Source organism: Colobus angolensis, unplaced genomic scaffold (assembly GCF_000951035.1).
Source record: "Colobus angolensis palliatus isolate OR3802 unplaced genomic scaffold, Cang.pa_1.0 Scaffold421, whole genome shotgun sequence".
NCBI lineage: Eukaryota > Metazoa > Chordata > Mammalia > Primates > Cercopithecidae > Colobus > Colobus angolensis.
Window position 1 is genome coordinate 2,078,594 of NW_012117611.1, and position 16,373 is coordinate 2,094,966.

At 34.9% G+C, this 16,373-nt stretch overlaps 1 protein-coding gene across 5 annotated transcripts in view; it reads left to right on the plus strand.

Annotated features, from left to right (window-relative positions):
• Positions 1–16,373, plus strand: part of PDE1A (phosphodiesterase 1A, calmodulin-dependent) — a 386,517-nt gene that overhangs the window by 294,848 nt on the left and 75,296 nt on the right. For all 5 annotated transcript variants that reach the window (XM_011956691.1, XM_011956690.1, XM_011956693.1 and 2 more), the window contains 4 exons: positions 1,398–1,464; positions 4,745–4,861; positions 5,726–5,866; positions 11,873–11,973. In XM_011956691.1, the coding sequence (XP_011812081.1) occupies positions 1,398–1,464; positions 4,745–4,861; positions 5,726–5,866; positions 11,873–11,973 (426 nt within the window). The remainder of the gene's footprint in view (positions 1–1,397; positions 1,465–4,744; positions 4,862–5,725; positions 5,867–11,872; positions 11,974–16,373) is intronic.

Genomic DNA, 16,373 nt, shown 5'->3' on the forward strand with positions numbered 1-16,373 from the left:
TTTTTTTTTTTGAGAGGAAGTTTCAGTCTTGTCTCCCAGGCTGGAGTGTGATGGCGCAATCTTGGCTCACTGCAACCTCTGCTTCCCAGGTTCAAGTGATTCTCCTGCCTCAGCCTCCCAAGTAACTGGGATTACAGGTGCCCACCACCATGCTTGGCTAATTTTTGTATTTTTAGCAGAGACAGTGGTTTACCATTTTGGCCAGGTCGGTCTCTAACTCTTGGCCTCATGTGATCCACCTGCCTCAGCCTCCCGAAGTGCTGGTATTACGGGCATGAGCCACTGCTCCCAGCCACAAATTTTTACTTTTATTTTTTTTCTGGTGCATTTCACAGTTTGTGGCACACTGTTGGCACTTGAAGTTTCTGTTGAATGGATGAATGAACAAACCAATGGATGAAAGAATGAATAGTAAACACTCAGGAAATGTTTTATGAAAAATAAAACACGGGGCAGGCGTGATGGCTCATGCCTGTAATCCCAGCACTTTGGGAGGCCAAGGCAGGCAGATCACCTGAGGTTAGGAGTTCGAGACCAGCCTGGGCAACATAGTGAAACCTCGTCTCTACTAAAAATACAAAAATTAGCCGGATGTGGTGGTGCATGCCTGTAATCCCAGCTACTCAGGAGGCTGAGGCGGGAGAATTGCTTGAATCCAGGAGACAGAGTTTGCAGTGAGCCGAGATCACACCACTGCACTCCAGCCTGGGGTACAGAGCAAGACTGCATCTCAAAAAAAAAAAAAAAAAAACAGAAACACAAAACAAAAACAAAAAACCATTTTTGTTATTGATAATATTATGGAAATGAAAATAACCTTGTTTTCTTTCTGAATAACCTTTCTTAATATTGAATGACAATTTGAACAAACTTAAATAATTTTTGCTGATATGAATTTCCCAATATCATTAAATAAAAGAAGGGAGCTATGTAAATTCTGATGACACTACATCTCCCCCACTATAATTTTAATATAAAAATATAAAGGAAATATGTTAATGACATTTAGCTTCCAGACTAAAAATTTTGTCATATAAATGGACACAAAACAAGAATGTTCTGCTGTCAGGGATATGTTGGCATGTTAGAAAGTTGTTGCATATGCAAAGTGTAGTGCATCTTTTAATATGATAAAGTTCAGGGAAGGATATCTTTACATGGAAACTAAAGTCACATTAACTTTACAAGGTGATTGTGAATAGAGAATATATTACATTGTCAAATTGTAGATGTTTAGTAAAAGGTGACTATAGTTATCATTGTTGGCACAAAGGGAGTCTGTAACTAACGATAAGAGGTGAACATGTCAAAAGTAATCTCTTCCCTCATGTTTCAGAAATAGTTGAAAACTTTGAACCAATGAGTTTTATATGTACACTTATTTTTGTCTTTTTTAGGATGTACCGAAAAACATATCATATGGTTGGTTTGGCATATCCAGCAGCTGTCATCGTAACATTAAAGGTGAAATCATTTCATTATTTTCATGTATAAAATGGTCATTTTAAAAATGTTCTTAAAAAGGCTAGGAGAAAATGAGAATAGGTCTTTACTGCAGCCTACATCTTAGAATGTTAAAAAATTCAACATATTCTAACAATTTAAAAAATGAACTGTGTTCCAAATCATGACTCATTGTAGATTTAAATGACTGATTTACACGAACTATATCAACGTATATATATATGCATGTTTGTATGCACACACACGTGTTTTTTTCCTTAATTTTATTTATGGGGATCTTGAATTTATTTTGAAATGACACTAGTACCTGTCAAAATGTACATATTTTGTTATGAATGTATTATGGAAGAGTTAAATGCATGTTATAAAAAGATGTTTTAGTCAATTATGTTTAAATGACAAAACATATAGAAGGAAATTATTTAGGATTGTAGATCTGAAAGATACAAAATGTAAGATAAAATTAAGACAGAAAAAAAAACTTATCTCCCTTATCTTTGGCTTCTCCTGTGGCTACACTATTCTAAGGCCCAATTGCAGTGCTACATATGTTAGAAATAATCAGAGTTGAAACTCTGAAGTGAGTGAAGTTGTTGGCTCACATCCATGCCCCATTGTGTGTGTGTGTGTGTGTGTGTGTGGTGTTCATGTGCCTTGTTTCTAAATGTTATTTCTACAGAGGCATTTTGTAGGTTCATCCTTCTAAATTCCTTGTTTCTATTGCCTAATTTGGTTAAGGGAAATTAACATTGTCTCCTAAAACATCTTCATGTTGGTTTTTCTGCATTAACTAAGAATGTAAAGGATATTGGCAGCAGCGGATCTTGGGTTGATTTATTTCTGACTTATTGTACTCCTTTTTAATTTTAAATTTGTGTTTTCAAAATTTTTAAGCATCTTCTTTGCATTTGTTTTTTCTCTGCTGCATGTTAGATTTTAATCTCATTAATTTTAAAAGATAGCTCATTTTTCTTTGGTGCTTTTTTATATTTGTGTTTCTCTGCCTCCTGTCAGATCAGAGGGGACACTAGATTCTGACAGGAACGCAAACCCTATCGTGAACTGTGCATGTGAGGGTTGTGCACTGCTGATGAGGTGGAATAGTTTCATTCCAAAACCACCCAACCCCAACTCGACCTGTGGAAAAATTTTCTTCCACACAACTAGTTCCTGGTGCCCAAATATTGAGGACCACTGCATTAAAGGATATTAATCATTCCTCAGTTCTTGAGAGATTTTGCCTTCTCTATTATTTCCTTAACAGTGAGCAAGAAAATTACTCATTTTTATTTTATTTATTTTAAGAATCTTCGCTTAAAAACCAACTAACAAAATATTTTAGTATGAGAGAATGTAGTATTTTTTCTAACATGTCGCATAGTAAAAAAGATATAAACTAACAGGTTGAGAGAGGGAATATCACCAAATAAAGAATGTTTTAGTTAAATAATTCTTATTTTCAGAGAAGCCTCCTTGTCTTGTTCGTTCTCAATCTGATGACATAAAATCCAAGCATCTGCAGTAGTTTACAAATGTAAATCATCAGGGTTTATAAAAAAAATTCTCAAGAAATAAAGAATTAACCTTTTACTCAGTGGGAACACCCAAGTTGGAGCTGTAAATATAAATAGCAACCTTCTAAGAGTCTGGACTAACTCTTGTTTGTTAGCTTTGGAGTTTGATAAAAGATTTGTTGGCCTCCTTTGAGATTTACTGATGTAAAATGCCTTCTAACAGAACTTATAATAACTTTTAATATATAAAGAGATAAAGCAAGCATTTGGGGATCAAATAAGGGCCAAATGCAAGGAATTTAATAACGACATACAAGCAAACCAAAAACTATTTCATCGGTGCTTGTTTCCAAGTGATTAAAAATACCATTTGAAGCTCTTACTATTATTTTTTGAAGGAAGCATTTTTAACAGAGACTGAATACTTTTTATCAGATTTTTAATTTGGTTCTAGCATATTATAGCACATAGAGTAGACCTCCAGAAAAAATGTGTTGAATGAAATTTGAAACATGCCTACTCAAATAGAAAATTAATGCATAGCTTTATGGTTGCCCACTTGCTGTTCAATACTAAACCTACTGTATGTGTGTAAACAGTAGGCCTTCTTGCCAGCAGTTTCTGATAACCATTAGAATGGACTGCAGTGCTTCTATAGATTTTCAAAGCAAAATCATGAGGTAGTTGGAGTGGTTTATCTCTGCTCACCGCCCTCTCTCTCTGTTATCGGGTACTTTCTAGTTTCCCTTCTGGCCTGCTTGCTTCCCTAGGGAATTGCATGAAATACGAGTATTACTATCTTCTTCCTCAATCAAAAGGCCCACTTCCTTTTTCTCACCACCTGTCCCTCCAGCAAAGTATTAGTAAGTCAGTCAAAGATAGAGCAAATAATAATAGGTGAAAAGTAGTGTAAAAAAAACCCTTTTAATAATTAAAGATAGTGTATACTCTATCTCTCTATGATATTTATATATTTTTGTTTCTTTCTTTCTTTTTGGAAATGGACTCTCACTCTGTCACCCAGGCTGGAGTGCAGTGGCACGATCTCGGCTCACTGCAATCTCCGCCTCCTGGGTTCAAGCGATTCTCCTGCCTCAGGCTCCTGAATAGCTGGGATTACAGGCATGCACCACCACACCTGGCTAACTTTTGTATTTTTTGTAGAGATGGGGTTTCACCATGTTGGTCAGGCTGGTCTCAAACTCCTGACTTCGTGATCAGCCCATTTTGGCCTCCCAAAGTGTTGGTATTACAGGCGTGAGCCACCGCACTGGGCCAATATTTACATCTTATAACAGGACATAAATATCAAAACTTTATGCCAAACTGCAAACTCTTATGGTGAAATTTCAAGCAATGTAGCAAGTGAGTAAGAAAGAAAAACTGGCACTATTTCTTCTGTATTTCCCAATTGACATCACCTATGTAACTAGCAATTCTACGCTAAATTGAGGTCCACTCTGAGAAAATGATTTATGGCAGGAAGTTGGAAAGAGATTAAAGATAATGACAGTATTATGGTATTATCAAATGCATTAAATCAGTTTAGTAACTTTGGGATTAAAGAAAAGGTTTTGGTGCTTTATTCAGCATTATGGCCTCAATTTTCTGGACCCATGGATACTAAGTGGTCCTGTCCCAAAGTGTAGTTTGGCATGCTAAATTGAAAGATGACCTGCTAAATGTACAATGCCTTATCTTTTGAATAAATTCTCATAGAAACATTATTATATTGACACCTAAAGTATTTATTCTCTTTTCTACAGGATGTTGATAAATGGTCTTTTGATGTATTTGCCCTAAATGAAGCAAGTGGAGAGCACAGTCTGAAGTTTATGATTTATGAACTGTTTACCAGATATGATCTTATCAACCGTTTCAAGGTCAGACACATGGAACACAAGTGAAATGCTCTTAGAATTGGTTATTTGAATAAGAATGAAAATGTAAAACATTTGAGTAATTAAGCAATTCATTTTAGGATGTCTTAGCAGGTCACAGAATTAAGGGGATGAAGTCTTCACATGATAGAACCATTCTCCACAACTCACTGACACATCTGTATATCCACCTAGAGATCATGAGACCACTATAGCCTCATTCCAGCAAGCTGCCAACATCCCCTGACTTATTCACAAAACACTCACATAGGGTTTGGCAGCGACGTCTTAAAGAAATATGACTACTCCAGCATTCTTAAAATACAAAATGAACCTTTACTGCCAGCTTTTCTTAAATTAGATTGAAGGGTCTTCTAATTAACTTCATTTAGAACCATCCAAGCAATAGATTTGATACAGACTACTGAGCAGACTGTAGCTTATTACTTTCATCATTTCCTATAGAATAATCACATTTTTAGAGCTGTAAAGTACTGGGAGATAATCTATTTTAATCTCTTTGTATTAAGATAGAAAAACTAGACTCTACTAATTGTAACTGGAAATATTTACCCTTTTAAGAACTAGCCTTCCTACTCTCTGGAAGATACTAAAATTTCAATGTAATAGTACGAGTAAGTCTGTTATTTAATCTGTCCTAGTTAAATACTTGGGGGTTACAATCCTTCTTTTAGGGAATGAAAGCTAACATGTTCATGAAGTGGTTTTACAGAACAATCGACATTTGACATAAAGAAACTATTGTTCACATCTGACTCACTAATATGTTCCATGACAAACTGTGCTCAAGTTGATTTAGTACCACATTTTTGGTCAAAATATAATTATAATTATTACTTTCCACAGATTCCTGTTTCTTGCCTAATCACCTTTGCAGAAGCTTTAGAAGTTGGTTACAGCAAGTACAAAAATCCATATCACAATTTGATTCATGCAGCTGATGTCACTCAAACTGTGCATTACATAATGCTTCACACAGGTATCATGGTAAGAAAGTCTTTGTAACTGAGGTTTGTTCATTTGGAAGCATCAACTTCCATTCCTGTAAGTTCCTATTGTCTCTTTAATGCCCATAGAGGTATTCAAAGTAATAAGTTTTATAAATAATAATTGTTTGGATTTTTGAAGCTTCATGGGTTATAATATACATTTTTCAAAAAATACTTTAAGTCAGTGCAAAAAAGATAATCAGAGGCAAATAAAAATATATGTTTCCCCCAATTTGGACTACCAAACATTTTTGTTTGTAAATTCATTTTTTCCAAAATGAATTTTTGGTTGGAATCAACCAAAAAAAGTGACCTAGAGAAAAAGTCTTTAGAATAAAAGTTATAGCACTCTGTTCTCACTCATTATGTGCTCCTAACCTGACCTTAGTCGCTTTTCCTCTCTTAGTCACTGTCAAATTCTAATAGGGATTTGGGGAAATTATTCATGTGAATTTTTCCAAATTTTCCTTCCTCTTCTTTGCATTTGATGAATCAATAAATGGGTGACTAAATGATTCAGCGAAGCAAAGCCTGAAATAACAGTGAGTGTATGACAGGAACTCTGAGAGAGCTGGGAATTTTTGTAATGTCTTAAAACTCACAGTGATTCCCAGAAGGTAAAAAGTGAGGAACTGACCTTCCTGTGAAGGTGCCAAACTGACCTGGGTTCAAAAAAGGAGCAGGCCATGTGAGATTTCTAAATCTTAGCACCTGCTTTAATTGTGAAGTGTAGTGAGAAAATGCCATTTTAACCTAGGAGGCAACCAGAATTTTGTCATTTACAAAAAATATTCCTGCTTGAATGCATTTTTTTTTAACATTTGCTATAAGTGTAAAGGGAGTCAAATAAAAGTCTCCTATATCAGCTTCAGAACATCTGGTGTGAAGGTGACATTGAAGAGATGTGGGTGTCATATTAATTGGTAAACAGAGAAAATCAAATCTACAATGTGGTTTTACCCTCAGAATTATAAGGAAGACTGTTGTGGGACCTAATAAGCCATTCCAACTTCTCTGTAAAACTGGGGAATTTGGCCAAGCCTGGCATGACTCCTAGAAAGTTAAAGTTGTTAGCAAAGATCACATAGTCACTTTCTGAGAGCTATGACTTACCAAATATAAATGTAACTTTCTGATTATATTCATCCTTTAGCAAAAATGTGTCACTGGGCTCTTTACTCATACATTAATTTGGCCATTACAAAAATAGTCTGGTAGTAGACCTTTAGTGTTGTCCAGAATCAAGAAAATACATTTGAACTAAAGAGAATAATGAGAAATTCTACCATAGATGGAGAAAGGGAAGACAAAATGAGTTTATAAATGTATTGACTATTTTGTCAAAACTAGGTTACACTGTCAGCTTCACAATTTTTGGAAGGTTATTTTAACAAGTTTTGCCTACATTAAAAAGTAGTGATAGGTGACTATTACATTTCATGTATACGAATGTGTTGGTTCTTTGTAACAAAAAAGCTTTATAGAAATTTTCATTAGCAAAAACTCTTTAGTTCTTTCTCACCCCTCAGATTTGATATAAAGAAGACTGGGTCATCTACTTTAGTGTTTTGGTTGATGCCCTGCTATTTCAGGATGGCCCTATCAGTGTGACATTTATGAAGCACTCCGGTAGCAGCCCAGTACTGTCAGGAGACTAATGCATGTTGTCATCTGCAAGATGTTTTAAGGACCATTCCTGAAAGGGATTGCAATTAAGCCATCGTCCTTCTGTTTGTTAATGTCATAAGGGACGCCCTCAAGTCTGGGAGTAGACAATGCAGAGGAGAGTTGATGCTCATACACCTGCTTGTCCCCCTCTCTCTCCTTTTGTCGCTTGATTCATTTGTAGTCCTGTGCCATGGTGACAGTGATGTGCAATAACTCAGTCCATTTGCTAAGGAACAAATGTTTTATAAAGTGCTGTCAAGCCACCTTCAAATGTCTCTTTGAATATGAAATTATCCAAGAACCTTGGCTAGAAAACATTTGCATTAGAGGGTTCCTGGCACTGCATTCTCTCTAATACTAAGAGTACAAGGAAGAGAGATGACTTTACATCTAGTTCCTTTGGAATTTTTAGTGCACTGACTACACAGAAACAATCTTCCACACTTTGGAATGACTGCATTTTTCTCTGATTAGTCTACAGTACATTTAGCACTATATCTTTCTACAAATTATGTGGAGATTCTGTTCTTATAAATGGCTTCCAATATGATAGTGTTTGGAAGAGGAAAGAGAGTGTGGACTCAGGAAGCAGTCAGACATGAGTTTAAACCCATGTCCCACCACTTTCTAATTCACTAGCTCTACACTGCTTCCCTTGTCACTAAAATGCAGTGAATAGCACCAGCCACCTTATAGAATGGAAATGAGGAGCAAATAAAATCACATTTGTAAAGCACCTAACCTAGTGCCTAAAACATAATAGCTATTAACATACCTTCATTAATTAATTGTAATATGCCAATTTTCTATACTGGTAACTTAGAGCAAACTTCTTCAGCCTATTCAAAGGAATAGAGAAAAATAGTGTCAAATCTCATCAATTCCAGCTAAAAGAGTTGTTAATTATGTGTTTTTAGATACTCAAGGAATCAAGAAATAAATGTGATTTTCTGACTTGAAATTCTCCCCACCCTTTATATAATACACATATATGCTTTGTATAATACACATATTTACTTTTTCTATCCCACAGGCACACACACACACACATCCTGAGTAATTCAGATATGAAAATTACATTATAAGTCCTAAGTCAAAACTCTATTTGCCTCTACCCATTCATATAGTAAAATTAGCTAGAAATTCTACTTTTGAAACCTTAGAAGAATATGTTCAGCATTTTGCCTTCTTTATGTAATGAATGCTATCGTGATCCGTGGAAGAAATAGAAACTTTGAAATCAGACAGATTTGGTTTTGCATTCCTGCTCTGCCACTAGACAGGTACGTGAACTTTGAAATGTTGATCCATCTCTCTAGGATTCAGCTTTGTATATATAGGTATAAAATATTTACATATAACCATCTTATAGAGTGATTATAAGAGTTTAATGAGACCAGCTAACTAAAGTGTCCAGTTAATAATCCCCTTCCTTTGTTTCTGTTTTAATACATGTGGCTAATAGCAGTCAATGCCTCCTTATAAGTTGATGACTGCCCACTGTAGAGTAAGCCAACCTGAGCATTTCTCCAGACAAAATACAAACTACAGTTCTGATGAAATACAGTGCCTGCATTGCTCATGACTTATCATCTTAACCCTTTATTGCTGCCTGTTAGGAATCAGAAGAAACTTGGATTTGTATTGACCACTGCTGTAGTTGGAAAGAGTGACAGGATTTAACCTCATTCTCTCTGGCTTGCCCTCAGGAGTCATTTATAAAATCTATGAATTTAAGCACCTGTTTTCTGAGTTAGAATTCTTTTTGATACTAGCACAAAATGAATCAGCAGCTAAGAAACTAACAATCAGTCCAGAATTCTGCTTTTGCTAATACAAAGTAGATGTGTTTTTAAATTAAGTGTGAAAGTTCAGTGTTTCTCTCTTCCTATACTAGTTTGTAGTAGAACTTAATGATTTAGTCCATAGTGCGGAAATAAGTAAGGGGAATTTGTGGAGCAAGTACTATTTATGGGAGGCAGAAATGAACCAGAATAAAAACAGGAAATGTGTGTATAATAAATTTTCACAGCTAGCAAGATAATAATTTTAAATATTTATGAGTCAATCACTAATTAATTTCATCTCTGATTTTCTAATTTAATTTCTTTTTACTATTGACACTTTATATTCTGTATTATCATAGTAGATAATGAATGCTGCCTTTTAAAAACCATAGCTATATTTATAAATATGTAATTTGAGCCCACCCCAAAATTTAAATAAGTGATTTTTTTTAAAGAAATCATTTTCTTTAATAAAACAATGGGTTTCTAAGGTTCAAAACTAGTTTAATTTCAATTGCTATTCATTTCATGGTGTTTATAGTTCCATAGTTTCATTGGGAACATTGGAGGCTCAGTCCCAATTCAGACCTCTATAAGGTCACTTTCTTCCTTTTAATGACTCACAATTAACACAGAACAGCTAGTTATATTAACTCCCTTTGGCTCTGAAAATTATTTCTGCTTCACTCATCCGATTGTGAGGCGTTTGTACTATTATTTCCCAGATTTAATGCCTTAATCAATGCATTTAACATAGTAAGTTCCTAGCAAAATGCCATTTATTCTTTATTTTACCATATGACAAGACATGATAGGCAGAGTGCATACATTAACTCAAAACTTCTTCTTAAACCCCATAGGGGAAAGGTTACTAATGCCATTCTCACAAGAACTGTAGCTGAGAGGGTAAATAACTCATTTTCCTGAGGATTAATAGAGATTTAAAACCGGGACTGATCCCATGGTCTCTTACCACTGTTACATCTTTCTAATGCAAAACTAGCTGATTGCAGTTTAACAAATACTAAGTTCCTAATATGTGCCAAATATCACGATAGGTTATGTAAAGGGAGCGAAGATTAATAAGATTATAGCTTTGGTATTATGAGATTCAACAATTGTCACTGCCTTCATTTTTGACTCATGGACCTACAATGGCTTTCTTTTACCTTTTACACAAAATCTAAATTCATCAGTTCTCATCAAATTAGCCCATTCACTCTTTCCATACTCTCCATATTCTTCAATTTCACTTCACTTGATTCTCCAACACAATTGTACTATTGACAATTCTATTTTAATACAGACCTTATAGTATGATTGTACATTTGCTCTTTCTATTTAAAATTCTTCTGTCTCCATCCTTGCACTTAACTATCAATCTTTTTCCATCCTTTCCCCAAGATCCACTGCCACCAATTAGCCTTTCTGTCTATGCTCTTAAATTGCATCTTTATTCTGCAAACTTTTATCAAGTGTGCACAAAGTTTACATGATCTCTTTCTGTTGTTCTTTGCAAGGTCTTTTATTGTTTTAAGTGTATAGAATAAGACCACTCAGAGTGAGCTTCATAGCATTTTGGATCCCACATTCCTATCATCAAGTGCCATCTATTTATAGTTTTCTCTAATAGAACTTGCTGTGATGATGGAAATGGTTTGTGTCTTTGCTGTACTATATGGTAACCACTTGTCACATGTGACCAGTAGGCATATGTAATGTGGCTAGTGTAACTGGGAAAGTGAATTTAATTTTACTTAATTTTCTTTATTTTTAATTTAAATAGTCACATGTGGTTACCACATTGGGCAGTGCAGTATAAGGGTTTTACAAAATGTGAGTGATTAATAAACTATTGAATTATTTCTAAATGAACTAATAATAGCAGAGAACTTTTGTTAAGTCATCTAGTTAGTAACTGAAAGATGAATGTATGTAAAGTGGATAGTCATGGATTTTACATGAAAGGATTTATTCTTTTAGCGTTATTGAAGTTAATTGCAGAGCCATTTTTATGTGTTATGAATAGAAAATTTTGTGAATTTCAGAAACTTTTCTAAATCTCTAAACACGAAAATGAAGTGCACTTTCTCTAGTAAGGAAGTGAATATTTTTAAGTTTTAGATGAAATTTCTTTTCATAGTAGATTGTTCAACAACACTTGGGCTAAAAGACATTTTGATGTTGCGTGAGCTGTAGGTTAAAAATCACTAAACTGTAATTGATTTCAGAAGAACCCAAACATGTATGGCTGTAAATTCAAAATCCAGTTAGGGTTCACTTTTTAAATAATAGGAAATTACTCCTTTTTCAATTAGCAAGGACGATTATATTCTGAATTTTGAACTTACATGCCATGAAACAATCATTGACCTCATGAAGCATCCATCATGCACAATTAGTGGAGGTAAAAATAGGAAAAAAATTAAAAGAAATAAAAAATAATTTTATATGATTGCCTAAACAGGGTGCGCTGAAAGTCCTTTTCAGAGAAAGGAAAGATGGTATTAATTTCTTGAGTATAATAGATTCTTTCTGTGATTTACTAGCACTGGCTCACTGAACTGGAAATTTTAGCAATGGTCTTTGCTGCTGCCATTCATGATTATGAGCATACAGGGACAACAAACAACTTTCACATTCAGACAAGGTAAGTTTGAAAAAGTATTAACTTTCATTAGTTAAAATTTGAAATTTATTTTTCTGCATATTACTTAAGAGAATTTTAAAAAAATAAAAAAGATTCTAATAAGAACAGGTTGAATGAATTTTTAGCAAAATTTCTTAAGCTGCTAACACTTGAATCAATCAACTACTACTTTTCAAGAATGTTGTGTATAGTATTTTGTGGCATATCTAGCAATTTAAAGAACATGAAAATGTTTAAGGCAATCTGTCCCTGCCCAGAACTTACACTGTGAACTACCACACAAGTCAGTCACTGATGCAAATCTTGCAATATAATGCTTAAGGTACTGGTTTCATGTCATTATGTATTTGAAAGTAATAAAATTGTACTTCTGAAAATAAAATCCAAAAATTAAATCTAATTTTCAGGCCAGCATAAAGTATTAAATTTAAAATAACTAGAAAATGAAATGATTTAATGATGGTTACAATGGAAGTTATTTAAATCAAAATACCAGAGTGAAAGTATGTTAGTCTGTTAGGGATGCCATAACAAAATACCACAGAATGCGTGGCTTAAACAACATGAATTTATTTTTTCACAATTATGGATGCTGGGAGTACAGGATCACAGTGTCAGCTGGTTTGGTTTCCTCTGAGGTTGCTCATCTTGACTTACAGACAACACCCTTCCTGCTGTTTTTCACATGGTCTTTTTTCTGAGCATATGCACCCCAGTGTCTCTTCCTCTTCTTACATGAACACCAGTCATTGGATTTGGGCCTCGCTCTTGTTACTTCATTAACTTTAATTACACCCTTAATAGCCCTATCTCCAAATATAGACATATTGAGGGTTAGGGCTTCAACATATGAATTTTAGGGCAAACACAATTCAGTCCATAACAGAGAGTTACCCTAAACTCTTTTTAGTTAGGCAGAGAAGTCAGTATCTGAAAAGCAAGATTTGGTCTAGGCCCCTTCAGGATCCAACTTACTTTATATGTGTGGGATCCTGAAATTTCTGTCTCACTAGTCAGGATGCTTAATAAGGAGATATATGTTAAGAGCTGATGTGTTTCTTGAACCACTGCATAAATCTCCATTCTTGTTGAGGAAAGATTAAATCTGATTTTTTTTTCTAATTAATAGACTTTGTTTCTTAGAGCAGTTTTAGATTCACAGAGAAATTGAACAGGAAGTACAGAGTTCTATGAGTTCCATATGCTTCCTCCTGCTACCCTAAAGTTTCCTTGTTATTAACATCTTACACTGGTGTGAGGTATTTATTACAATTGATTAACCAATATCGATAACTTGTTATTAACTAAGGTCCATTGTTTGTATGAGGGTTCACTTTGCATTATGGGTTCTATGGGTTTTGACAAATGTATAATGTCCTGTATCTACCATTGCAGTATCACAGGCAATAGTTTCACTGCCCTGAAAGTCTCCTGTGCTTCATCTATCATTCCTCTCTTCCTGCCCCTTTACCTCTGGCAACCACCAGTCTCTTTAATGACTCTTTAGTTTTGCCTTTTCCAAAATGTCATATAGCTGAAATAATACAGTATACAGTTCTTTCAGACTGGCTCATTTCATTTAGAAGAATGTGTTTAATGTTCCTCCATGTCTTTTCATGGTTGACAGCTTATTTCTTATCACTGAATACTATTCCATTGCATGGACATACCATAGTTTGTTTATGTATTCACCTATTAAAGCAAATCTTGGTTGTTTCCAAATTTGAGCACTTATGAATAATACTGATATAAGCATACATGTGCAGGCTCTTGTGTGGTCAGTTCATTTGGTTTTTTAATATATATATATTTAACAACTGATTTTCCAGATGTGGGAGTTATTGTTTGATGTGGGGAATATAGAAACAATTTATTAAAATATTAGACAGTTTAGAACTTAAAGGACCGTAAGATGAGTGAGATCCACAGTATAGATCATCTGGTCTGATTTCCATCATCTAAAAATAGAGAATGAAGATCTCAAGAGGTGAAGTGACCTGTCTATATGCACCTGGTCAGGTGATGGCAGTGGCAGAATTGAGGAGTGAGAAGAGGGACACTCACTGTCAATCCAGTTTCTTATACAAGTGTGCTCCCATGGCCAGAGACAGATACATGATAATTCTAACTTGTTAAATCCTGAAATGGGGTGGGCTTACACATGTAGCCCTTTAATGGAGACACAGGAAGAGTTACAATTCAAACAGTGAAGTGCTGGGGAGGGCATTCTGTCTGTCCCTGGAATGGAGGAAACCGCAGGGTCCCCTAGATTGACACAGGTTGAAGGGAAAAGGAAAACTTCAGAGTCTGGTTATGTAGCAGGAATGTTATTTTTCTACCCATATTTGCAGAGTATAGGGAGATTTTTGCTTTTATTTGTATGTAATATCAAAGGAAAACAGGACTATGCAGATCATTTTGCTTACCAAAGGGTCTCTATATCCACTGGATCCACAACGTGGAGGATTTTAATTAAAGATCGCTCATCACTGAGCTAGGCTTTGTACAGTAAAACAGTTCTAGGGGTTTGAGAAGAAAACAAGTGATTTGTTATCAGTGAATACCAGTTGCCCTTTTGACTTTGAAAAGTAAAGGCCAGTGGGCTGGCCTCTTCCAGCAGCAGTGTTAGATCATCACTCTAGCTTTCTCCTTTTACTGTTTATCTGCGACTGGATGAAGAGTCCTGATTTGCTTGTGCATTTGGCTGTGGAGAGGGAGGAGGAGAAGGTGGAGGAAAGGAGGGGGATGAAAAGGAAGAGGAGGACAAGGAAGGGTAGATGGGGGCAGAGAAGGAGAAAGAAGAATCATATTTTTTTCTATTTATATTTTAAAACTCTGTATAAAAATGGGAAAAATTGTCTAACAAACTATTTAATGAATGAATTTGACATGAACTTGAAAATTCCGTTAACCAAAATGTTGTAATGACCAAAATGCAACAATATAACATGATTTTTAGCTCTCAATATTGCCTTCATCCAAGAAGAAATAAGGTCATATGTCATTTATATCAGTAATTATATTTTATTTTATATTATTCATTGTTACTTGGATTGAGAGTGTTTTTTCCAATCTGGAAACTAATTTGCTACATAATACAAAATGGCTAAAATGCGATTTGGAACATAGGGCAAGGCTAGATTTGAGTTCAATGCAGATATTATAATGCATGAAATCCTTGAAAGTGTAAATAAATGGAAATAATTTCCTCTTTGTGAAAAGAAATTGCCAGGCTACATGTTACCATGGATACTGGATGTTGCTCAGAGTCTGTTCTTTTCTTAGCAGTCAAAGACCATCTCAAGCATTAGACCATGCCGCATTCTCAGCATCCTTGTTAGCTTTATGAGACAAAATCATGCACACTTTGCTACAATTAAATCTGGTTCAAAAACACATTTTAGCTTGTCTCTGAACAAGTAAATGGTGATACTTGGAGCCATATCATGTATTAACCCTGACAAATCTGCTATGGCTAGATTTGGTGCCATATAGTGCAAATGTTACTGGAAAATCACAGCTTTCCCCATGATCTCAGCAAACTTCTAGAAATGCACACAGTGTTTTGCTTGGGAAACATCTAGTTGATTATCTCTTCAATGAGGATTATACATATGCTTTGCTAGTTCACATTTCTGTATACTGAGGTATGATTATTGATTAAGTCCTTTTTAGGCCTTAACTAAGATTGTTAAATGGAAATCTATTTTAGAACTATGTGCTATTAAAGACATATGTTATTTCACCTTTATGATAGTGCTAGAAACAAAAAAGAAAGTAACAGTGCCTGGTAGGTCATTTGTCATATGTTGGATGAATAATAAAGCTTGGTTTATCTGGCAGACTATCAGACACAGATTTTAAACAGGCTGCTTGTATAAAATGTCAGATTTCTTTAGTTTTTGTTTTCTTTGTTGTTTTTAAATAATTTTTATTGTGCACATTTATGGTATATAACATGATATTATAAAATAGAGATAGATAGTAAAATGATTAGTATACAGAAGCAAATTAATATATCCATCGTCTCACATAGCTACCCATGTGTGGTAGTGGTGGTGTTTTAGTAGGAACTTTCGTTTTTTATTTTGTCCTTGTCTACTCTATCATAAATATTCAGTGGCAGGGCCAGTGCTAGGTTATAACTAGGACTTTACCCACTGAAAAGCCTGAAACAATAAGTCTGAGTGAGGCAGTTTTAAGTCGAAGTATCTACCAGGAGATAGGAGAGTGAGAGAAGCCTTGGTGTTGGGTAAGTGGTAGCAAACTTGCTACAAGTTTTAACTTGACTTTCTTTTTTGCTCTATTTGTTGCCAACTTTCAACTTGCCAACTTATATGAATGAGTTCACCATTTTAAGAGATTGAACATAGTGATTTTGCTTCCATTCCACACTTGCA